The sequence below is a fragment of the Dendropsophus ebraccatus genome, chromosome 4 (genome assembly GCF_027789765.1).
Source record: "Dendropsophus ebraccatus isolate aDenEbr1 chromosome 4, aDenEbr1.pat, whole genome shotgun sequence".
Taxonomy (NCBI): Eukaryota; Metazoa; Chordata; class Amphibia; order Anura; family Hylidae; genus Dendropsophus; species Dendropsophus ebraccatus.
This window is the reverse complement of record NC_091457.1, coordinates 11,313,483-11,339,022: the sequence shown is the minus strand read 5'-3', so window position 1 is coordinate 11,339,022 and position 25,540 is coordinate 11,313,483. Positions and strand designations below refer to the sequence as shown.

At 46.6% G+C, this 25,540-nt stretch overlaps 2 protein-coding genes across 2 annotated transcripts in view; one reads left to right on the top strand and one right to left on the bottom strand.

Moving 5' to 3' along the window:
• Nucleotides 1-1,941, top strand: part of SLC22A18 (solute carrier family 22 member 18) — a 37,079-nt gene extending 35,138 nt beyond the window's left edge. The window contains exon 10 of the mRNA XM_069965136.1: nucleotides 981-1,941. Coding sequence (XP_069821237.1) covers nucleotides 981-1,168 — 188 coding nt within the window. The 3' untranslated portion in view covers nucleotides 1,169-1,941. The remainder of the gene's footprint in view (nucleotides 1-980) is intronic.
• A 4,718-nt stretch (nucleotides 1,942-6,659) lies between these two features.
• Nucleotides 6,660-9,510, bottom strand: PHLDA2 (pleckstrin homology like domain family A member 2). Its single transcript, XM_069968076.1, has 2 exons — nucleotides 8,681-9,510; nucleotides 6,660-7,088 (listed from the first exon to the last, which is right to left on the bottom strand). Exon 1 carries the CDS (start codon nucleotides 9,097-9,099, stop codon nucleotides 8,716-8,718), a length of 384 nt encoding a protein of 127 aa, XP_069824177.1. The 5' UTR covers nucleotides 9,100-9,510; the 3' UTR covers nucleotides 6,660-7,088; nucleotides 8,681-8,715.
• Between the last annotated feature and the right edge of the window lie 16,030 nt (nucleotides 9,511-25,540).

Sequence of the window (25,540 nt, the reverse complement as noted above, 5' to 3'; positions counted from 1 at the left end):
AAATAGTTCCTGTCATACGCAGCCCTGGCCGCCATGGCATCATCACATGAGCGGACTGGTCACTGCCTCCAACTCCTCTCCTGAAATACTCTGCACTGCTGGGGATTCTAGTCCGCCCCTTTATGTGTGACCCTCTATCTCTATCACTGATTTTGTCCCATACAGCCCTGACCTCACTAGCCTAATCAGAAGTGGACAAGTCACTACTTCCCATACTGCCCCTTAAAATACTCTGTGCTGCTGTGGTCATGTACCTTCATGTAAACCTCAGTCTATGACCCGCTATTTGTTCCCATTCCCCCTCCTGTCACATGCCCTGACTTCACTAACATCATCAGGAGTGGACAAGTCAGTGCTTTAACACTCTGTGCTGCTGTGAACCAGGTAACTCTCAATCTGTGATCCCCTATTTGTCTCCATTCTCCTCCTCACACCATGCATACCCATTACATACAGCCTCGTCCTCACAAGATCAGCCCCCTCCTCTTCTCCTCCTTCCTGCTGGACCTATGTGGGGGTCTCTTATAGGTGCTGCAGCTACATCCTATGTGGGGGTCTCTTATAGGTGCTGCAGCTACATCCTATGTGGGGGTCTCTTATAGGTGCTGCAGCTACATCCTATGTGGGGGTCTCTTATAGGTGCTGCAGCTACATCCTATGTGGGGGTCTCTTATAGGTGCTGCAGCTACATCCTATGTGGGGGTCTCTTATAGGTGCTGCAGCTACATCCTATGTGGGGGTCTCTTATAGGTGCTGCAGCTACATCCTATGTGGGGGTCTCTTATAGGTGCTGCAGCTACATCCTATGTGGGGGTCTCTTATAGGTGCTGCAGCTACATCCTATGTGGGGGTCTCTTATAGGTGCTGCAGCTACATCCTATGTGGGGGTCTCTTATAGGTGCTGCAGCTACATCCTATGTGGGGGTCTCTTATAGGTGCTGCAGCTACATTGTTCACGTCTCTCCCTTTTTCTCTTGCAGGAGCGATGCTGGGGATCTGCGCCTCCATCCAGCCCCTCACCCGCACCATAGGACCCACCATTGGGGGATATCTGTACAAACACTACGGAGTGCCCTCCTTTGGACTCTTTAACATTATAGTCAGTCTGCTGCTATTGATTTATCTGGTGAACGTCCAAACAAAGCGAAGTGCGGGGAAGAATAACTAGAGCATCACTGAACTTTTATACTTAGATTTATTTATATATATATATTGATTATTGCAAATCAAGACGATCATAAAGGAGACCTTTGTGAGGCCCCTGCTGTAACCCCACCTGCCCAAAAGGGGGCGATATATATCAGTGCTCCAAGATGTCGTAGAACCTCAACTCCCAGCAGGTCACTTGATTCTTCTGATGGTGCTGATCTGATACGTCCATGCTTCTGCTGGAAACAGTCAGTAAGCTTGTTCTCATTCACTACCTATAATGCAGGGGCAGTTGTCTACCTCTATTATAAAGCCCTATTAAAGGGGTACTCCAGCAAAAAAAATAAAATCTTTCATATCAACTGGTGCCAGAGATTTTTAATTTACTTCTATTAAAAAAAATGTTTTCCAGTACTTATCAGCTGCTGTATGTCCTACAGGAAGTGGTATTCTTCATAGTATGGGGAGCAAAAGGTTTTCTGGACAGTTCCTGACACGGACAGAGGTGGCAGCAGAGAGCACTGTGTCAGACTGGAAAGAATACACCACTTCCTGCAGGATATACAGCAGCTGATAAGTACTGGAAGAGATTTTTAAATAGGAGTAACTGTGTTGATCCTATGAGGCAGATAACAACAATCAATAGCTGATTTAAAAGAATATTTTTTTGTGCTGAACAATCTCTTCAAGGGTCACATCATGTCAATGCCAATAAGGCTCCAATATCGAATCTGTGGAATGTTTATATAATTTATGAGTACGTTTAGAGAATAAATATTTACATAATAGAAAGCCTCGGTGAAATCTTTAGGGTTACGACACAGGACTGGATACCATCACTTAAGCCGGTCTCCATTCACTGACAGCAAACAGAGATCTTCATGCTGCCCCTCCAGGTTACAGCTCAGAAGTGAGGCCGCTTTCACTGACATGTAGCAGAACGTTTAGAGGGCCGTATAGATTTTATTGTTTATGGAACCCACGGTTGCTCATCCATCATAAAGCGAGCGGCACATCTGCTGCGAACACTATAAACGCAGCATAAAGGGCCGAGTTACTGCTTTATGGAACTTGTTACCTCTGTGATGCACGTGAATCACACCGAAACCGCAGCCCACGACTCTGTGAGCGCTGGATGTGCTGTCCAGGTACAGGGTGGGGTACAACATTGTTAGAAGAAGAAAGCAAATGTACCCCTCCCCATTGTATCCTATTCACTAAGAGAGTCTTCTGGAATACAGCTAACCAGCTCATGTAATACTTCATTTGTCCTGCGGGAGTGCTGCAGAAAAATTCTGCATTTCTATCAGCTCTACCAATAAGAGTAGATGATCCCTATGGATCCCTGTTGTGGATTCTCTGTACCGATGAGCACCAATAATATGGAATATTTTAATAACCCTTATAAAGGGAATATGTTCTATCCAAATAGATTCAACATGTGCATATCTCAGCTCCAAACCCTATACATAGACATAGAACATTAAAAAAAATTCAGGCTGCCTACAGCTACCAATAGGGGGAGCTTAGTGTATACAGTGTTACTATTGAGTTCAATGAATAAACTGTACACACTGAGCTCCCCCTAGTGGTGGCTGCAGGCAATCTAAATGTTCTGATTTAACTCTAGGGTTTTTTAGCTAGGAATCTTCAGTCACTGTGAATATACAAATTCCGCACATATTGGTGTTTATGGTTGCACAAGTCTTTAAACAAACATCCGTGTATATATAGCGTGTACTGTAGCTATTTCTGTCCAGTTTGGTTACAGTGATCACGAATGTAACAAAGCTTTATGGGAAGACTCTGATTACCCTTTCCTCATATAAACCTCCTGTTCATGTTTAATGTGTTCAAAGAGCTTTTTCCTGTATAATAAAAGAGGTGACCTGGCTATATATACATGTATATATGATTGTGAGTCATCCTGGTGTGAATAAGCTCCTCTCTCCTGCCCCGGCCTCGTCTGTGTCATAGCAGATCTGGCAGTTTTTTAGTTCTGGAATGCTATTCATGGTACGGGGGTCACATGGGTGCGGCACACCAAGGCTCTATTCACATTGTGTTTCGCAATATCCATCTAAGATATACTGATAGATACCTATGATCGTTGTCACATGGGGTCCCATGTCTGGACTGGTGGTCAGGCATGTGCGCTAGAGCTCCTGCAGTACTTGGACAGCACAGTCCCATAGAGAGTGAATGGAGAGGTTGTACGTATGCTCAACCACTGCTCTGTGCACATGGGGGTAAAATAGGACTCCATTTTTTTGATCACTGATAATAATATAATCATATCCACCTACAGGGTTTCCCGCACTAGTCCCTCCTAAATGGGTATATGTGCACACTACGGAATCCGGGCAGATCACCCGCTGCGGATTCCGCAGCTCACCCCCGCTCACCGGCGCTGACGGCCTTGCGCATCTCCGCTGCTCCCCTAGACTTCATTCTATAGTTTAGCAGATTCTGTCATCCGCCCGAAGAATCTGCCAAACCATAGAATGAAGTCTATGGGAGCAGCGGAGACGCGTGCGGCCGCAGTGGGTGATCCACCAGGATTCCGTAATGTGCACATACCCTTAAACTTCAGCACTCTAGACATACAGCAGTAGGTACACTGGTATTTACACAAGGAACAGCTGCCATGTTCTTCATAGGCAACGAGAAATTTAAAAGGGAGGCCTTGATTTACCTTTTAGGAACAGTGTGGATCATCTTCAGCAGGTAGACTGGATCAGCACATAACACATGCTAAGCCCCGCCTCCATTTACTGTAATTTGTCCTGTTACTAGAGACAGATTTCCCCTGACAACAGGCAATGGACAGCATATTGCAGAGAAGTGAGACATCTAGTGGCCAATACTCTAGAGATGGGGTATAGTGATGTAAAATGATTTACAAATACGATGATACGTCAGATAGCGGAACAGGAAATAGTGAACGCAAGGCTCACTAACATATAGCCATGACGCTGGGTGTTCCTGCGCACTCAGATATCCCGGATTACATAACACCAGCTGATGTAATGACTCTAGAAGCCGAGACTGAAGTATTACAGATAATCTGGTTCCTTGTCCTATTATACCTGACCTGTGGGGCCGCAGATGGAGCGGAGTTCATTGCAGCCTGTGACGCACCATCTCGATCAGCCTTGAGTCAGGCATTGATGAGTGAACCTTACGCCATCTGCATTGTATGAGACTAACCACTGGAGAACTACAAGTGCCAGCATGCAAGCTGTTGCAAAACTACAACTCCCATCATGCCCTGACAGCCTTCGGCTGTCAGGGCATGATGGGGGTTGTAGTTTTGCAACTGATCTATAGGTTTTTTCCCCACTGTTATAATATAGCATGCACAATATACAGTGTTCTATAGTATATAATATGGCCACCGCCCCGGGGCTGTATGGAATGCAATCAAGGAATTTCCCTTCCTGCACTGATCTTTGCCCGGTGACGTCACACGGCAGCTCGTTGCCTTTTTTTGTAAAGCCGGGTCTATCCACGCCTGCGTCTGCCGCATGACTCAATGGTTTCATATACGCCATTCCCTCCACCCCTCCCTATATACTCACTTCACATGTAAAATCTCAGCACCTAATACAAAGGGATTTTTATCCAGGATGATAAAAAGCACAGCTACTTTCATGCAAAGACAGCACCACCCCTGTCCTCAGGTATTGCAGTTCCGCTCCATTCACTTCAATGTAACTGAGCTGCAATACCGCACCCAAACTCAGGACAAGAGGGGCGCTGCTCCTGGAAGAAAGCGGGCCATGTTTTTCTAAGCCTGAATAACCCCTGTCTTCCTGTGACACTTTTTATGCGTGTCTAATAATCCAGAATAGTTGATGCCGGATTATAGGAAATTTCAGTATAGATGGATGTGAATGTTTCTAGAGGGTCTCAGCATTAGAGCTGTAATGTCAAATAGCAATGGGGGGCAAAGGGGGCGATTTGTGGCGCTGTCCTACAGCAGCAATGACCTGTGTTGCCCATAGCAACCAATCCCAGCTCAGCTTTTATATATTCACAGGCCCTGGTAAAATGAAAGCTGAGCTGGGATTGGTTGCTATGGTAACAGGTAACAATACTTTAAGATGGCTTCAACTCCAAACTGTGCAACTACAACTCCCATCATGCCCTGACTGTAGCTGTCACTGATAACCTTGTAGCCAACCTGTGGCCCTCCAGCTGCTGCGGAAACTACAACCCTCACTATTCTGCGACAACCTTTAGCTGTGACCTTTGCACCCCCTATAGCAGTGTCCCCCTCACCTGTGGCTTTCCGGTTGTTCCAGAACTACAACTTCCAGCATGTCAGGACTTCCTTTGCTGCTAACCACAACCTTTGCTCACCTTATACTGGAGTTCCCCTAGCCTGTGGCTCTCCCGTTCCAAAACTACAACTCTCACCATTCGCTGACAGCCTTTAGCAGTGACGGCTACTTTTAAGACCCATCTAGTAGTGTTCCTAGCCTGTTCTTAAACTACAACTCCCAGCATGCCCTGCCAGTGGTTGTCACTGCTACCGCTCTGCTCCCTATAGTAGTGTTTATAACCCGTTGCTATCTAGCTGGTAAACTACAACTCCCAGCATGCCCGTAGCAGTGGCTGTCATTGCTACCTCTACCCCCTCTATAGTAGTGTTTTCTTTTCTGTGGCTATCTAGCTGTTACAGAACTACAACTCCCAGCATGCCCTGGCAGCGTTTGGCAGTGACTATTACATTTGCACCCCTATAGCAGTGTTGCCAACCTGTTGCTCTCTAACTGTTGCAAAACTATAACTCCAATCATGCCCAGTGGCGGTGACTACTACCTCTGCAGTTGTCTGAGACTTTCAACTACAACTCCCAGCATGCCCTGCCAGTGAATATCACTGCTACCTCTGCACCCCCTATAGCGTGTATCTAACCCTTGGCCCTCCAAACCTACAATTCCTATTATGTCTTCACATGCTGGGAGTTGTAGTATCACAATATGGATTCCCCATTAAAGGGGTTGTTAACCCTCCAGAATGTGCCAGAGATTTGTATTTTACTTCTATTAAAAAATCTCCAGTCTCCCAGTACTTATCAGCTGCTGTATGTCCTGCAGGAAGTGGTGTATTCTCTCCATTCTGACACAGTGCTCTCTGCTGCCACCTCTGTCCATGTCAGGAACTAGCCAGAGCAGGAGAGGTTTTCTAGGTGGATTTGCTATTGCTCTGGACAGTTCCTGACATGGACAGAGGTGGCAGCAGAGAGCACTGTGTCAGACTGCAAAGAATACACCACATCCTGCAGGGCACACAGCAGCTGATAAGTATTAAAAGACTTGAGATTTTTAATAGAAGTAAATTACAAATCTCTGGCACTTTCTGGCACCAGCTGATTTAAAATATTTTTTTTGGGGGTCCCATACCATGACCCCAACCTTAGACTAATGCCAGCCCAGTATGAACCCATTTCTGTGACACCAAACTCATCAAACATACGTTGTATAAAAAACTTTTTTTTTTAATACAACAATAACTTAACATCTGAAATTACATTCATTCTGATTTTACCGCGTTGAAATGAAACAATATATATATATATATTAAGAGGGAAAGACATGGAAATAAATAGATACATATACAGACGAGTATATCCAATAAATTATCCGGGCCCCATCCGGTCTGACGGTGCAGAAGGCTTTTCCTGCAGATAAATAAATAACACTAAGCAGATAGTGAAGGATCTTCCATCATCATCATCATCATCATCATCATCATCATCATCATCATCATCATGGGCGCTCGATCGTCAGCTCCTCTGGTCAATGGCTCCAGCGATCAATGCTCATATAAATCTTGCTCAACTTGCTTTGTCCTTGTAAGGAAATGACTTCCTGTCTTGAGAGCCGGCACTTCAGCCTCTGCTTTCTTATTTGGTCCATAATTCATGGGCACTGCAAGGGAAGAAGAGGCAAAGGGTTAATAGCGTCCCCGGGGGTCATTGTATATATCTAATATCTACTATGTATATATCGCTGCAATATAGCCATAACCATCTAGTGCAGTGGTCCTCAATTTATGGCTATCCAGCTGTTGCAAAACTACAACTCCCAGCATGCACAGGTAGCTGTTGGCTCAGAAAATAATGGAATGATCATAATCTAGTGCAGTGGCCTCCAACCTGTCGCATTCCAGCTGTTGCAAAACTACAACTCCCAGCATGCCTGGACAGCCAACGGCTGTCCAGGCATGCTGGGCGTTGTAGTTTTGCAACAGCTGGACAACCACAAGTTAGAGACCACTGATATAAATGAATATTCTACCCTTTTCTACCTGTGCATGCTGGGAGTTGTAGTTGTAGTTGTAGTTGATGAATATTATAGGAGCTCAAAAATTGGTAACTTTTTCCCCACAAAAATTTTTTTTTTTAGCAACCAATGTGAGTTAAAAACCTAACCAAATTTTTTTTATATAAAAAAAATTGAAGGATAAATATTTTAAAAAATTAACAGATTATTAAATTAAAGTATTGAAAAAGTTAAAATTTTAATTTGTATTTAAAAAAAAGTATATACAGAAATATATATTTGTTTTATAAAAACGATAAAATCATCAATATTTAATTAACTAATTTAATTATTTTTTCATATTTATATATAATTTTTATCATATTTATTTGATCTATAATATTTATTTATTTCCTAATTATCTTTAATTGATTAATGCATTTGTAATCTAACGTTAAAAAAAAAAAAAAAAAAAAAGAATTGCAATGAACTATTAATTTTAATTAATAATTATTTTGATGGATATAACAATCATTAGTAATCAATCATTGGTAATAATAATAATAATAATAATAATAATAATAAATGAATATATGATTTGCTTCTTTGTCATAGCAGATAATTTGGGAAAAAATAAAAAATAATTAAAAAAAAAACTAAAATTTACAATAAACATTAAGGAAATTTCACTTTTTAAATTTTTTTTATCACTTATTTTTGTAAAGAAATCTTAAGAAAGAAATTCGGGAACACTGCGAACTAAATTCTCATAACAGATTGTGGTATTAACTGTAAACTACGTAAAAGCCAAACGATAAAGGTCACATGTGAACGCGCTCCGAGTCTCCAGTTGCAGTAACCACATGGCTTCAGAGCTGCCATTCCTTCCTGTTCCTCCTCGCGTTTCAGCCGTCTAGTTTCTTACCATCAGGCTTTTCTTTTATAACGCTCTATAGACCCTCACTACCTCTATCACTATGTCTAGAGCCATTTAAGGGTTATTCTATCTCCCGTATGTAAAAAATATAAAAATTTGGTTCGTTTTCTTTGGTTTTATTACATCTTCGAAGAAGATCATTTTACCTAAGACGTAGACGACCTGCCACCAGGCTTCAAAAACTCTATAAATCTTTGGAAACACAAGCTCTATACTGTATGGTTCTCAATGCCAGCTGGTAGCCAGAAAGCCCATGCTTGTGGCTGGTTGAGACGGGACATGTGGCGGCATGTTGGGCAGAAGAGCATGGACCTGTTCTCACCTGTGGGGTGCTGTAGCATGCATCCAGACTTTGGATCACACACACGGGGCCACCCTCCTCTCGCTGTTCTGGCGCGACCTAAAATGCTGGATGGCCTTCTTGTTCTGGAAGTCAATCAAAGCCATGGTGATGGCGGCATTCCAACAGCTATCATCCGGGCATCGGAAATCTATCTCCTTATTATCCGTGGTGACGATGGTGAAGTAGATGTATTTGCCCGTCCGCTCGACGCAATCCAACTTCTTGATGGACTGGAACTTGAGTTCCTTGCACTTGGTCTTCTTCTGGCCGTCGGCGAACATGCTGAGGCTATCCTTGGTCAAGACGCATTGCTTCTTCCTCCAGAACTGGAGGAGATTGTCGCTCCTTTTCTCCAGTTCTCCTTCCATGATCACGTCTGCGTTGACCTGCATTTTCATTCTCTGGTGGGTGGGTAGGCTGGTGGGCAACGTGGGCACTGGTCCTACTGGGGACTCCGTGAAGAAGGGTGAAAGGGTCTTCTTAGCCAGTGGGGATAGTCCTGGGCTCAGGAGCTTGTGTCTCCAGGTCTGGCTGGGAGAGTGAATGAGAAGAATGAGGAGCTATGTAGAATTTATGTCACCGCTCACCACTCCCTCCCAGCCTTCCCAGTAACAGGCTTTGGAATGCAGTTCCGCCCAGAGCTTAGTCACTGGTCTGCCCCAGTGTCTGGGACTGAACTCACGCATTGGCACACCCACTACTGCTCACCCTGGCTTCATTCATAACTCTGCTCAGCCAGCGGAGAGAAGCTCCTGTCCCGTCACTCCACGCGTTCCAGCACTTCAACAGTGCAAAGCGTCCCATTGACTATATTGGGGTCTTCTCCAGCAACTTATACTTACTAACCATTATAGTTCAACTTTGCAGTGCAATTTTTGTTTTTCTTAAAGGGTATGTACATTTTTGCAACAATATTTTTTGAATTTTTCTATCAATGCACCTAAATTATTATAATTTTTTTTTTAAGATCTGGTTTTGTTTCTGCAGCTCCTATACAGACATATGTGTCTCCGTGGTAACAGACTACAAACTGTAGTCTGATCCTGCAAAACTGCACAGTGCTCCATGCCTGCTTACTGATACTTGTAGTTCTACAGAGAATAAAGATTATATTACTAGATGGCTTTGCCCCGCAACAGCTGGAACTGCAAGGCATGCTGGGCATTGTAGTGCACAGCAGAGACTTTCCTCGAAAGGGGTAAGATGTCTATGACACTGACCCCTAGTACTCTGGTACTTACCCCTAGTTGTTCTATATAAAAGTATACTGGAAGCAGCGCTAAAAGTGTGGGAGAACATGCTGGGATTTGTAGTGCTACATGAAGTAGCAGGCTGTGACTTGTAGTTCTATAGGAAGAGAACCGGTCATCAGTCCTGGCACTGGCCGTCCGCTCTTGTGGTAGCACCCTGGCTCTATAGGATACATATGTCCCCATATAACGTCCTGACACTGTGCTGGGACGGCGCCGGTTCTGTACGGTCTCAGCTGGTTTACCTTGTTTTGTTAAGCAGCAGAGAAGGCGGATTCTTATCTGCAGGTAAAGGGGAAATTCCAGAAAAACCTAGTGATACCCAGAGATGCTGGGCCCCCAATACCAAAGATATTACAGGGCCCCCTCCTCCCTGGGCTATGGGGTCTTCCTATGTAGCAGGCTACTGTTATTTCTCCCCAATTTGCGTCTCTATATTCTACGGAGAATCCAGGTAGTTGTCAGGGACGTTTGTTTGTCGGCAGATCACATCCTCTCTGTAGCCATATAAATCACTGTCTGCAGTATATCACCCTGTGTACATAGGGAACAATGAACAGGGAACAACCGCTTCCTATATTGTCAATCAAACTCTAGAACATTCTATGATAACACAGGTATGGGAAATGTCACACCTTACCGCTGCCGGGCCCCTCGTCCCCTCCATCACCTTCCTGTACACGTCCTAAGCAACGGCCCCAGCTAGAATATAGTATATGGAGGGTGTCAGGTGGGAGAGGGGCTGCAAGTATTGGTCTGGGATCTGATTCTACTTAGGTGTCTTGGGTCTGAATGTATTTGGGGGTCTGGAGTCTATATTAATTTTTAGAGGTCTGGTCTGGGGTGTGAATATAAATAGGCATCCTGTCTGGGGTCTATACTAATTTTTGGAGGTATGGTATAGGGACTGAATTTATTTTAGGGTCTCGTCTGGGGTGTGAATATATATAGGGATCTTGTCTGGGGTCTATATTCATTTGGGGGTCTGATCTGGGGTCTAAATAGATTTAATAGGGGTCTGAACATATTTAGGGGTCTGATCTGCGATCTGTATTTGTTTAGGGGGCCTGATCTGGGATCTGTATTTGTTTAGGGGGCCTGATCTGGGATCTGTATTTGTTAAGGGGGCCTGATCTGGGATCTGTATTTGTTTTCGGGGTCTGCTCTGGGGTCTGTATTTGTTTTGGGTTAGGATGAAGAGGATCATTTCCATATCTCTTGGGTCTGGGGTCTTCTTTATATCTCCACTAGTGAATGTTGCTTCTGATCCCTGTTGCCGGCGGTCTCCTCCCTCTATACTCTCCTATCTGGTAAAGACAATATACAGGGATGTATATTCTGGGAAATACCCTATGACAACCCTTACCTCCCCACATGCCACACCCCAATCACTACAGCGACGTCTCCCAGGGTAAAACTCTCAGCAGTTACTATGTCAGTGTAATGATCATGGGTGAAGGTGATCTGTGATGCTGGATGGATGACTTGTCATTAGCCACATATCTCTGCTGTTGGTCGCGTCCTTTCATCTTCTGTCCTGATAGGATCTGACCGGCCTGAGGGCTCACGTCTCCCCTATAGGATGAGTGCGGGTACGTGTGTCACACACCTATACGCATCACCGCAGCACTAACTGCTTTTATACAACAGGTGGTCTCTGAACTTCAGAGCTGCCATTCAGGAGCCTGGGAGAGCTGGGTCCAACCCTGGGAGTCTGGGAGAGCTGGGTCCAACCCTGGGAGTCTGGGAGAGCTGGGTCCAACCCTGGGAGTCTGGAAGAGCTGGGTCCAACCCTGTGAATTTGGGAGAGCCAGGTCCAACCCTGTGAATTTGGGAGAGCCAGGTCCAACCCTGGGAGTCTGGGAGAGCTGGGTCCAACCCTGGGAGTCTGGAAGAGCTGGGTCCAACCCTGTGAATTTGGGAGAGCCAGGTCCAACCCTGTGAATTTGGGAGAGCCAGGTCCAACCCTGGGAGTTTGGGAGAGCTTGGTCCAACCCTGGGAGTCTGGGAGAGCTGGGTCCAACACTGGGAATTTGGGAGAGCTGGGTCTAACCCTGGGAGTCTGGGAGAGCTGGGTCCAACACTGGGAATTTGGGAGAGCTGGGTCTAACCCTGGGAGTCTGGGAGAGCTGGGTACAACCCTGGGAGTCTGGGAGAGCTGGGTCCAACCCTGGGAGTCTGGGAGAGCTGGGTCCAACCCTGGGAGTCTGGGAGAGCTGGGTCCAACCCTGGGAGTCTGGGAGAGCTGGGTCCAACCCTGGGAGTCTGGGAGAGCTGGGTCCAACCCTGGGAGTCTGGGAGAGCTGGGTCTAACCCTGGGAGTCTGGGAGAGCTGGGTCCAACCCTGGGAGTCTGGGAGAGCTGGGTCTAACCCTGGGAGTCTGGGAGAGCTGGGTCCAACCCTGGGAGTCTGGGAGATCTGGGTCCAACCCTGGGAGTCTAGGAGAGCTGGGTCCAACCCTGGGAGTCTGGGAGATCTAGGTCCAACCCTGGGAGTCTGGGAGAGCTGGGTCCAACCCTGGGAGTCTGGGAGAGCTGGGTCCAACCCTTGGAGTCTGGGAGATCTGGGTCCAACCCTGGGAGTCTGGAAGAGCTGGGTCCAACCCAGGGAGTCTAGGAGAGATTCCTTCAACCCTGGGAGTCTGGGAGAGCTGGGTCTAACCCTGGGGGTTTGGTTAAGTTGTGTTTATACAGTTGCAGCCATATTGGGCCTATTATAATATTATAGATAGACTGCAGTACTGGCAGCATTGGGGTCGGGGGGGGGGGGGGGGGGTCATTCTCTAATAGTACATAAAGGAAATAGATTTAGGCCTGGGTCCCATGACCACTTACTGTCTCCTTTAAAATCCACCATTACTGTGACTTATGTGACCTTAAAGTGTGGAAAATGGAGAATTTTGACATGGTTGGAATTCTAGTAATTAGTGTAAGTTGACCCTGGTCATGTGTGCAGCACGGTAATGTCCCAATATGACCATGACTAATGGGAGGGCCGAAAGTCTCCAAGGAGCCCTGGACTTAGACAAGCCCAAGGCTTAAAGGGGTATTTCTATCTGAAGAAGTTATTCTGGGAGTAGGGGGTAACAAGCTGGACCAGCACCCTCGTCATTCTCTATGGGGACTCCGCACATTGCTGACTGAGCACTGAACCTGACAATGTCCACCTATGGACTTAGCTGTGACCTTCTCTTTGCTGGGGCCCCTGACCAATCCACACTTTTGCCATGTTTGTTTTTCATTTTTTTTCTTTTAAAAGGGTTTTCAGGATTAGAAAAAAATAGTTGTTACATACATATACATTGTTATTGTCTGGGTTCCTCGCTCACCTCTCTATAGGCGCTGTAGCTGGGTGGCGTGCACCTATACATTGTTATTGTCGCTCACCTCTCTATAGGCGCTGTAGCTGGGTGGCGTGCACCTATACATTGTTATTGTCGCTCACCTCTCTATAGGCGCTGTAGCTGGGTGGCGCACACCTATACATTGTTATTGTCGCTCACCTCTCTATAGGCGCTGTAGCTGGGTGGCGCACACCTATACACTGTTATTGCCGCTCACCTCTCTATAGGCGCTGTAGCTGGGTGGCGCACACCTATACATTACTATTGTCTGGGTTCCTCTCTCACCTCTCTATAGGTGCTGTAGCTGGGTGGCGCACACCTATACATTGCTATTGTCTAGGTTCCTCTCTCTCCTCTCTATAGGTGCTGTAGCTGGGTGGCGTGCACATATACATTGTTATTGTCTGGGTTCCTCTCTATAGGCGCTGTAGCTGGGTGGCGTGCACCTATACACTGTTATTGCCGCTCACCTCTCTATAGGGGCTGTAGCTGGGTGGCGCACACCTATACATTGTTATTGTCTGGGTTCCTCTCTCACCTCTCTATAGGGGCTGTAGCTGGGTGGCGCACACCTATACATTGTTATTGTCTGGGTTCCTCTCTCACCTCTCTATAGGTGCTGTAGCTGGGTGGCGCACACCTATACATTACTATTGTCTGGGTTTCTCTCCTCTCTATAGGTGCTGTAGCTGGGTGGCGCACACCTATACATTACTATTGTCTGGGTTTCTCTCCTCTCTATAGACGCTGTAGCTGGGTGGCGCACACCTATACATTACTATTGTCTGGGTTTCTCTCCTCTCTATAGGCGATGTAGCTGGGTGGCGCACACCTATTCACTGTTATTGCCGCTCACCTCTCTATAGGCGCTGTAGCTGGGTGGCGCACACCTAGACGCTGTTATTGGCAGCAAAGCATTCGAGTCTCCCAGAAGTTTCCCACGCTCCTCCCATTGTTCGAGGGACACTCCTTGTTGCACCTTCCAACATAAGCAGAACTAAACCAGACTGAGGTGGATGCCTGACAGGTCGCCATACATTGCTGATCTGTCACTGACACTTTACACCGTAACCTCCTGCTGATCACCAACCTGCACAAACCGATACAATGTATCCACCCGGGTCACTGTAAGATTCCTTCTAGAGTCTCAAGACATCTTATACTACCCATCCTCCATATTGTAGACCAGTGCCCTGCAACCTGTGGTCCTCCAGCTGTTGCAAAACTACAACTCCCAGCATGCCCTGACAGCCGAAGGCATCAAGGCATGCTGGGAGTTGTAGTCCCACAACAGCTGGATGGCTTTTACTATTAGGTCCCCCATTACAGTCACAGATAGTGACCCCCCCAACTTTCCAACAATCCTGTATGACCAATTTCCTCACAGTGCAACCTCCTGCTGCCTAACTATCTGACATCGCTTGTGAAGCCCCTCGTAGCGGCCATATTGGTTGTCACCCAGCTTTCCTAGACATAGATTGTGTAAGATTACAGATCATAGCTGATTTCTTCATTAAGAAAGAAAATATAAAAAAAAACAGTGCCACCCCTGTCTACAGGTTGTTTGCTGTATTACAGCTCAGCCCTTATTAATTTAATACAACTGAGCTGCAATACCAGACCCAAACTGAGGACAACAGGGGCGCTGTTTTTGGAAGAAAGAAGTCATAATATATGATACTGCAAGGTATGATTTATAGGGGGTCTGATTTCTTAAATCCTTTTCTGTATAGGGAAAGTGTGTGGTATGGCAGTCCCATTTACTTTAATAGAGTTGAGCTGCAGTATCACATATAACCTGCAGGCAGGGGTGGCGCTGTTTTTAGAAGAAAACGGCTCTCTTCCATCTAAGGCTTGCAGCAGGACTCCATACATTTACAATTGGGACTGTATCCTGCAGTGAGATGGAAAAGAGTGAAGCTCCTAGCTGAGCGCTTCTCCCCACCATATCTAACACCTGAACACCTAGACCCCAACTGATCAAAACCTGGCAAAAATTTTTTTTTAAAGTGACAGCGCTGATTTATAGAAACGTTGATTCAGTTCCTGTATCGTCCCGCCATCTCTGAAGGATGCGTGGTGGCGAAACCGAGTTTACCGTAAATTCGTAAACGTCCCTTGAGAAGCCTCCCATAAATTCACTATAAACAGGGGGCCCACGTTTAGCAGAAATCCTGCGCAGATCCCTTTAATGTTTACATACAAGCCATTACAATATGCGCAATGGCCGGGGCTTCTATGACGCGTCTCGTGTACAGTCGGCGACTATTCGTAGGGAGGAGAGTCCTCCCGGCTAAACAATGGGGCCTTGTGAGGCGGCTTCTATAGGGGACCCAGGGCTCTGCACATGTAAGGACATGTCCCAATGCTGGAATTTGCCTTCTCTTCTGTAAATAAATGTTACTCCTACGCCTTTCGCTCGCTCCCTGATGAAATCTGATCTGTGCCGGAGCTTTAATCTTACAGGACGCCCAGGAGAGATCATTCTCTATATTCTGGGCGGATACAGGAAAAAAAAAAGAAAGAAGAATTGACTGAGGGACAGTTGTTCCCACACACCCTGTAATTCCTCATAATAGAGAGGGAGCCGGAACGGGAAGGAATGTCCGTACACTGGAGGTGGATATAGGGATAAGCCGCAGCTATGCTAATGGTCCCCACACTACTGCAGCCATGCCTGGGCACATGTACCCTGAGGAAGATGCCTAGAGAGTCCTGGCATCTCATCATCAGGGAGCAATATGTGCCTACTATGGAATGCTGGGATGCCTGTTAAAGGGGTACTCCCAGTAGCGGACTATAATAGGCCCGGGGCCTGAGCTCCTGGGGGGGCCTTGGCCACCCAAAAAGACTTATACTTTCAGTGGTGTATTGTCTCCTGACTACAATTCTACCATAATTTGCTGTTTTTTTACTTGTTTTATTATCTATCCTGTACTATGAACACTAGTGCTGCCATAGTAACAGTGGGGTGGGGGGGACTTGGCGGACAGCCCGGGGCCTATGGTAATCCACCCCTGGGTACTCCAATGAAAAAAAAAATTTCTTCAAATCAACTGATGTCAGAAAGTGCCACAGATTTTTAATTTACTTCTATTTTAAAAAATCCATGTCAGGAACTGTCCAGAGCAGCAGCAAATCCCCATAGAAAACCTCTCCTGCTCTGGACAGTTCCTGACATGAACAGAGGTGGCAGCAGAGAGCACTGTGTCAGACTGGAAAGAATACACCACTTCCTGCAGGACATACAGCAGCTGATAAGTACTGGAAGTCTGGAGATTTTTTTTTTATAGAAGCAAATTACAAATCACTGGCTGGGATTTACGAAGCGTACGCCAAAGGCGAGAAGGTGCATATTCGCCCAATCTCTCTGGCGTACGCCTCCTGTACGCCCTGCTTGCCTGATGGGCGGGCTGGGTGAGCTTGGGGGGGCATGATAAGGCGGGGAGGAGGCATGGCCTCCTCCCGCACCTCATTTATCATGATTTACGCCTGATTACGCATGATTTACGCCTAATCATGATCCAAATCTACAGCTGCTGGAAGCAGGTGTAGATTTAGTACGTCGGGCGCAGATTCGGGTACCTGGCCAGCTGGATTCACTAAGAGGCATGCCCCTCTTAGTGAATTCTGCCAGGGTAAGGGGGTGGAGCTTTATATAAGACGGGCGTACTTGTACGCCGGTCTTCATAAATCCCCCCTATGACATAGTTCCTGCAGGTCCCATTTAGTCTCATTTAGACATTAGATAAGGTTTGCGCTATTGACTCTTTAAAACAAGGTCCAAGAACCATAATCTTGGCTGGAACCAGACTTTTCATCACCATTCACCGACCTGGTGCCAGTGGGCTGCAGATAAGGTCTTCCAGTACCTGTCCAATATGAACCATTGAGGTGACACATAGCCGGCCATGGCCCACTACCCTCACAGCACCTTGTAGAACACCTTCTTCCCCTTGGGCCATCACACTGCCCTTATGTTACTCAGTATCAATAAGATCAAACCAGCTCCTTGAACCTGAACCGCAAAGCTGAAGACAATCCCTTCATCATGGACAATGTCCCGGCATGTCCCGGAATGGAGTTATGGCTCTCTGTGAGATTGTATTATGCTTCGTCCTCTTTGATCTGTCAAGGTCATTGCCGGTCCTTATCTCCAGGTGAGTCATTGTCTTCTGCCGGATCCAAGGTCCTTCACCTGAGTGACGTCCCCGGCCCGTGATGGTTACAGATCTGTGTACCACAACTGTAAAGCAGGAATTCCATAGATATTACTGTATAGATTAGATTAGACTCCATTACTGCAACTTCTCCTGAGGAAGGACCATATATAATATATAGGTGTATAATACATGTACAGACCTGGTGCTGGGAGTGCCATGTCTGGGGTTTGCATTTGTTGTGGGGTCTGGAGTTGTTTTGGGGGCCTGGTCTGAAATCTGTTATTTAGGGGGTACGATTATTGCATTTGTTTAAGTTAAGGGGGTCTTGTCCTTGGTCTGTATTTATGGGGGGGGGGGGTGGCTGTATTTGTTCAGGGGTCTGAATTTATTTAGGGGTATGGTCTGGGGTCTGTATTTGTAAATGGCTCTGCCCTGTTTTGCTTTTAGGGGGTCTGGTCTGCGGTCTGAATTTGTTTGGGGTCTGGCCTTGGGTCTATAATTATGTAGGGGTCTGGTCTGTAGTCTGTATTGGTTTCAGGAGTCTGGTCTGGGGTCTGTATTGGTTTCAGGAGTCTGGTCTGGGGTCTGTATTGGTTTCAGGGGTCTGGTCTGGGGTCTGTATTGTTTCAGTGGTCTGGTGTCTGTATTGGTTTCCGGGGTCTGGTCTGGTGTCTGTATTGGTTTCAGGGGTCTGGTCTGGTGTCTGTATTGGTTTCAGGGGTCTGGTCTGGGGTCTGTATTGGTTTCAAGAGTCTTGTCTGTGGTTTGTATTGGTTTCAGGAGTCTGGTCTGGGGTCTGTATTGGTTTCAGGAGTCTGGTCTGGGGTCTGTATTGGTTTCAGGAGTCTGGTCTGGGGTCTGTATTGTTTCAGTGGTCTGGTGTCTGTATTGGTTTCAGGGGTCTGGTCTGGGGTCTGTATAGGTTACAGTGGTCTGGTCTGGGGTCTGTATTGGTTTCAGGAGTCTGGTCTGGGGTCTGTATTGGTTTCAGGAGTCTGGTCTAGGGTCTGTATAGGTTACAGTGGTCTGGTCTGGGGTCTGTATTGGTTTCAGGAGTCTGGTCTGGTGTCTGTATTGGTTTCAGGAGTCTGGTCTGGTGTCTGTATTGGTTTCAGGGGTCTGGTTGGGGGTCTGTATTGGTTTCAGGAGTCTGGTTGGGTGTCTGTATTGGTTTCAGGAGTCTGGTCTGGGGTCTGTGTTGGTTTCAAGGGTCTGGTGTTTGTATATATTTATGGGGTTTGTTCTGGGGTCTGCATATTATTTTGGGTTGTAATGCAGAGGATCATCACCATATCCCTCGGGTCGGGAGCGTGAGAATCCATCACTTCTCAGAATCTCCCATCGCTGCACATGGTCTATGAGTTTAGTCCATAGGTGATAATTAGAACAGTCACTTAGCATTTATAATGGCCATGAATTTCTTCTGGGAAAATTATAAAACACCATTCGTTTTATGTGACAAATTCCCAGGAGCGGCTTAAACCAGTAAGGTGTCAGCTGTCCCAGGGCTCGGGCTCCTGGCCGTTCCCACACCAGGATCAGGCAGGGTGGATATCCTGCAGATCCTCCCTCCTTTAATCATGTTGTTAAAGAAGAAAGAGGTGAGCGCCCGGCGTTGTTGTGTATAATCAGGGTAATGGCTCAGATAATGTGACTCCTCGGCAGCACTACAGGGCTTAATTTCCAGTATATTATATCATGATTACGGTATAATCCTGAACAAGTCTTTTCTCATAAACCTAGGCCAAGGCTGGAGTTACACTGCACAGTGCTGCAATACAGGTAACAGATAGTGCAAGTAATAACTCCATACATTATGCTGACAAAATTATAGTCCCATACTTCCAAATTGTCATACTGTTGTTACAGTATTGCCACTATACACTACAAAGAGAATATACAAAGGACTGCCACACATTGTACCACCATAGTGTATAAATAATACTGCTATGCTGCTATACTGCTATGCAGGGCCCAAATAAGGGCCCAACATACAGTGCTCAAATAATACCAGTACATAAATAATACCCCCATACAGTGCATAAATACTACTGCTATAGCGTGCTCAAATAATACCATTTTACAGTGCATAAATAATACCGCCATACAGTGTATGAATAATACTGCTATAGTGTGCTCAAATACTACCATTATACAGTGCATAAATAATACCACCATAGTGTATGAATAATACTCATAGCATGCTCATGCTCAAATAATACCATTATACAGTGCATAAATAACACCCCCATACAGTGCATAATACTGCTATAGTGTGCTCAAATAATACCATTATACAGTGCATAAATAATACCCCCATACAGTGCATAATACTGCTATAGTGTGCTCAAATAATACCATTATACAGTGCATAAATAATACCGCCATACAGTGTATGAATAATACTGCTATAGTGTGCTCAAATACTACCATTATACAGTGCATAAATAATACCACCATAGTGTATGAATAATACTGCTATAGCATGCTCAAATAATACCATTATACAGTGCATAAATAATACCCCCATACAGTGTATGAATAATACTGCTATAGCGTGCTCAAATAATACCATTATACAGAGCATAAATAATACCACCATAGTGTATGAATAATACTGCTATAGCGTGGTCAAATAATGCCATTATACAATGCATAAATAACACCCCCATACAGTGCATGAATTATTCTGCTATAGCGTGCACAAATAATACCATTATACAGTGCATAAATAATACCCCCATACAGTGCATGAATAATTTTGCTATAGCATGCTCAAATAATACCATTATACAGTGCATAAATAATACCACCATAGTGTATGAATAATTCTGGTATAGTGTGCTCAGATAATACCATTATACAGTGCATAAATAATACCACCATAGTGTATGAATAATTCTGCTATAGTGTGCTCAGATAATACCATTATACAGTGTATAAATAATACCACCATAGTGTATGAATAATACTGCTATAGTGTGCTCAGATAATACCACCATACTGAGTTCAACTAATACCATTATACGGTACATAAATAATACCACCATACAGTGCCCAAATAATACCCCCACACAGCGTATGAATAATACTGCTATACTGTGCTCAAATAATACAACCATACAGTACATGCATTATACCCCTATACAGTGTATGAATAATACTGCTATGCAGGGCCCAAATAACAACAGCCTGCTGTGCTCAAATACTATAACCATACAGTGAATAAATAATGCTGCTTTACTGTGCTCAGATAATGCAACCATACCGCAGAGATAATACCACCATACAGTGTATGAATAATATTCCAATATAGTGCTCAAATAATACTACCATCAGGGCCGTCTTACCCATTGGGCATGGTAGGTGGCTGCCCGGGGGCCCTTGCGTCCTAGGGGGCCCCCTAAGACGCAAGGGTCCCCGGGCAGCTGCCTACCATGCCCAATGGGTAAGACGGCCCTGCGCACCCCCCCCCCCCCCCCTTCCCCTTCTCTCTCTCTTGCAGTTGCAAGCACTTTCTTGCTTGCGGTCGCAAGAGGAAATCCGGCCCCGGCTGATGCGTCGCTCCCTGGGGGATTCTCCGGGAGCGCACGCATCAGGAACCTCAGTGCGCGTCGTTGGGACTTCCTGTACCGGAAGTCCCGGCCCGGGCGCACACTGAGCTTCCGGATGTGTGCGCTCCCGGAGAATCCCCCAGGGAGAGAAGCATCAGCCGGGGGCAGAAGAGGAGAGGAAGCAGCGACGGGGGAGCGCTGGTAGGTGAGTTGGGTGTTTGTTTGTTTTTATCTGCTGTGCAGGGGGGAATACGGGGGAGCCATCTAAAGGGGGGGATACAGGGGGGAGCCATCTATAAGGGGGGAATACGGGGGAGCCATCTATATGGGGGGGGGAATAAAGGGAAGAGCCATCTATATGGGGAGGGGGATACAGGGGGGAGCCATCTATAAGGGGGGAATATGGGGGAGCCATCTATACGGGGGGGGGGGAATACGTGGGAGCCATCTATAAGGGGGAAATACAGGGGGAGCCATCTATAAGGGGGGAATACGGGGGAGCCATCTTTACGGGGGGGGGGGGATACAGGGGGAGCCATCTATAAGGGGGGAATACGGGGGACCCATCTATAGGTGGGATACAGGGGGGAGCCATCTATAAGGGGGGAATACGGGGGAGACATCTATACAGGGGGTAGCCATTTATAAGGGAGGAATACGGGGGAGCCATCTATACTGGGGGGGATACAGGGGGAGCCATTTATAAGGGGGGAATACAGGGGGAGCCATCTATAGGGGGGGAAACAGGGGGGAGCCATCTATAGGGGGGGATACAGGGGGAGCCATCTATAAGGGGGGAATACAGGGGGAGCCATCTATAAGGGGGGAATACAGGGGGAGCCATCTATAAGGGGGAGCCATCTATAAGGGGGGAATACAGGAGGGGATACAGGGGGAGCCATCTGTATGCGGGAATAAAGGGGGAGCCATCTATAAGAGGGGTAATACAGGGGGAGCCATCTATAAGGGGGGAATACAGGGGAAGCCATCTATACGGGTGGATACAGGGGGAGCCATCTATACGGGTGGATACAGGGGGAGCCATCTATACGGGTGGATACAGGGGGAGCCATCTATAACTGGGGAATACAGGGGGAGCCATCTATAAGGGGGGATACAGGGGGAGCCATCTATACGGGGGGATACAGGGGGAGCCATCTATAACGGGGGAATGCAGTGGGAGCCATCTATAAGGGGGGAATACAGGGGAAGCCATCTATATGGGTGGATACAGGGGGAGCCATCTATAAGGGGGTAATACAGGGGGAGCCATCTATACGGGGGGATACAGGGGGAGCCATCTATACGGGTGGATACAGGGGGAGCCATCTATACGGGTGGATACAGGGGGAGCCATCTATAACGGGGGAATACAGGGGGAGCCATCTATAAGGGGGGATACAGGGGGAGCCATCTATACGGGGGGATACAGGGGGAGCCATCTATAAGGGGGTAATACAGGGGGAGCCATCTATAAGGGGGGGGGATACAGGGGGGAACCATCTATAAGGGGGTAATACAGGGGGGAGCCATCTATAAGGGGGGAATACGGGGGAGCCATCTATAGGTGGGGATACAGGGGGGAGCCATCTATAAGGGGGGAATACGGGGGAGACATCTATACAGGGGGGATACAGGGGGGAGCCATCTATAACTGGGGAATGCAGGGGGAGCCATCTATAAGGGGGGATACAGGGGGAGCCATCTATACGGGGGGGATACAGGGGGGGAGCCATCTATAACTGGGGAATGCAGGGGGAGCCATCTATACGGGGGGATACAGGGGGGAGCCATCTATAAGGGGGTAATACAGGGGGGAGCCATCTATAAGGGGGTAATACAGGGGGGAGCCATCTATAAGGGGGTAATACAGGGGGAGCCATCTATAAGGGGGGGGGGATACAGGGGGGAACCATCTATAAGGGGGTAATACAGGGGGGAGCCATCTATAAGGGGGGAATACGGGGGAGCCATCTATAGGTGGGGATACAGGGGGGAGCCATCTATAAGGGGGGAATACGGGGGAGACATCTATACAGGGGGGATACAGGGGGGAGACATCTATACAGGGGGGGGGATACAGGGGGGAGCCATCTATAACTGGGGAATGCAGGGGGAGCCATCTATAAGGGGGGATACAGGGGGAGCCATCTATACGGGGGGGATACAGGGGGGGAGCCATCTATAACTGGGGAATGCAGGGGGAGCCATCTATACGGGGGGATACAGGGGGGAGCCATCTATAAGGGGGTAATACAGGGGGAGCCATCTATAAGGGGGTAATACAGGGGGAGCCATCTATAGGGGGGGATACAGGGGGAGCCATCTATAACTGGGGAATGCAGGGGGAGCCATCTATAAGGGGGTAATACAGGGGGAGCTATCTATAAGGGGGTAATACAGGGGGAGCCATCTATAAGGGGGTAATACAGGGGGAGCTATCTATAAGGGGCCAATACAGATGTGCAGTGTGTATAGAGATGAGGATGGTGACAGAGTGTGGAGCCTAATATGTCTGTCTTGCAGATTCTGTGGATTCGTGGCTCAGAGAAGTTCTCATAACGGCCCAGGGCAGATGCTGTTGTTGCCCCTCTGTATATATGAGACATGTTGTTTCCCTGTATTCTGTATACATTATCTATATAATATAATAGTCATGTTGTTGCCCCTCTGTATATATGAGACATGTTGTTTTGCCCTTCTCTATATATAAGCCATGTTGTTTCCCTGTATATTGTATTATACAGTATACATACAGGGAGACAACATGGTTCTCATATATAATAGTCATGTTGTTGCCCCTCTGTATATATGAGACATGTTACCCTGCAGATTGCTGTTGGAAGTGCTGTCTCCATTGCGTTTTTTGGATACTTTGAAGCCAACCTGGTCTGGTTTGGTGCGGCGGCACGCACGGTTATTTTTTGTTTTTGCGCTGCTGAGAGACTGTGTTGTGAATTAAAGTTTATGTTAACAATAATTAGTATTTTTTATCGTAAGTAATTGTACTGGCTAGGGGCGGGGTTGCAATGATCGGGGAGTTTTAATGGCGGCGGCCGCGGGGGGTGTGGGGGTGTTGCGGGGCAATTCGCACCTCTGCCCAGGGGCCCATAATGCTGTTAAGACGGCCCTGACTATCATACAGCACTCAATACCACCATACAGTGTCCAAGTGATACTGTGTAAAAGTAATATAATTATATGGTACATAAATAATACCACCATACAGTGCATGATTAATACTGCCATACAGTGCCCACAAAATACCTCCATACAGTGCATAAATAATACTACCATCCTGTGCTCAAATAATTACAGTACCACCATAGAGAGAGAAGAATGGGACATGTTTGATTTCAGTTGCCCAATCTTTTTGTTCTTGGGAAGAATAGCCACCACCAGAGGGGTGTCATTGGCTTTCTCTCCTGTTCTCATTCAGAACACATGCACGCTTATCCGAGCTGAGTGTGCACACGTACAGAGGACTGGGAGACACGGGTGCTGGCAGAATGATTGGCTGACAGCCATGTTATGCACATGGTGATGGCTAGCTTTAAAGTGTCACAGAAATCGATAGTACATTTTAAAAAAAACTTTGCAATTGGGTTTATTAGCCGAAAAATGCATTTTTATCATGAGAAAGCAGTTTGCAGCTCTCCCCCCTGTCTTCATGGTTCTCTATGGAGAGGGGAGCGGTGGAGGGAGATGAGGCACCAAAACAGGACAACAAAGAGTTAATTTACAGCTACATCACCAGGCTATCTCCTCTGACAGTCAACACTGACCTCTCTGACCTCTGAATACCGTCTTTCACACAGGTCCCGCTGTGTAATCCTTTGCTCTCTGCTGGCGACTAATCTCCCTCCTCCCCCCTCCCCTCTCCATAGAGACAAGGCCCGACTGATGTAAAAGAGTCGAGATTTCCTGATAATGAGCAGTGGATGAGAGAGAAGAGGGAGGGGGGGGACCTGAGGAAAGTCTTTTTGAATGCAGATAATGGCATATTTGCCTCATAAACCCAATTACAAAGTTTCTTAAAATCGTCTGGACTATTGATTTCTAAAAAATTATATGACAGCGATACTTTAAATTTAAAAATACATGATCCCAAGGCTACAAACTGTAGTTTCTCTGCAGGTCCCTCCTTTGCTGGCTGCGTACCAATCTGGTTACTTGTGATATAATATCGGGGATATCAGACAATTCTGGTCCTTCTCCTTTTGAGGATTTGTTCTTCACAGCCGGGAATGACTCACTTTCTCCGCACAAGTCATTTTGACTCTATAAAAGCCTTTTATTTATCGGCATTCCATGACCATAGAAAGTTCTGCACAGTACTAAGAAGACACCAGCGTTATGGATGACACAGGGTGGGACGGCATTGTGCATTGGGCCCCTGGCGCTAGATACTGCACATAGTAGATATGAGATGGTGGCCAAATCCATGGATTCTGGCAGGAGAGCTGACTATCTAATATGGTGTCTGGTTGCCTGCTCAACTGTCAAAGATGGCAGATGTCAGGGAAAG

Coding starts and splice junctions, on each gene's coding strand:
- PHLDA2 (XM_069968076.1), bottom strand. CDS start 9,099: ATGAAAATGCAGGTCAACGCAGACGTGATCATGGAAGGAGAACTGGAG.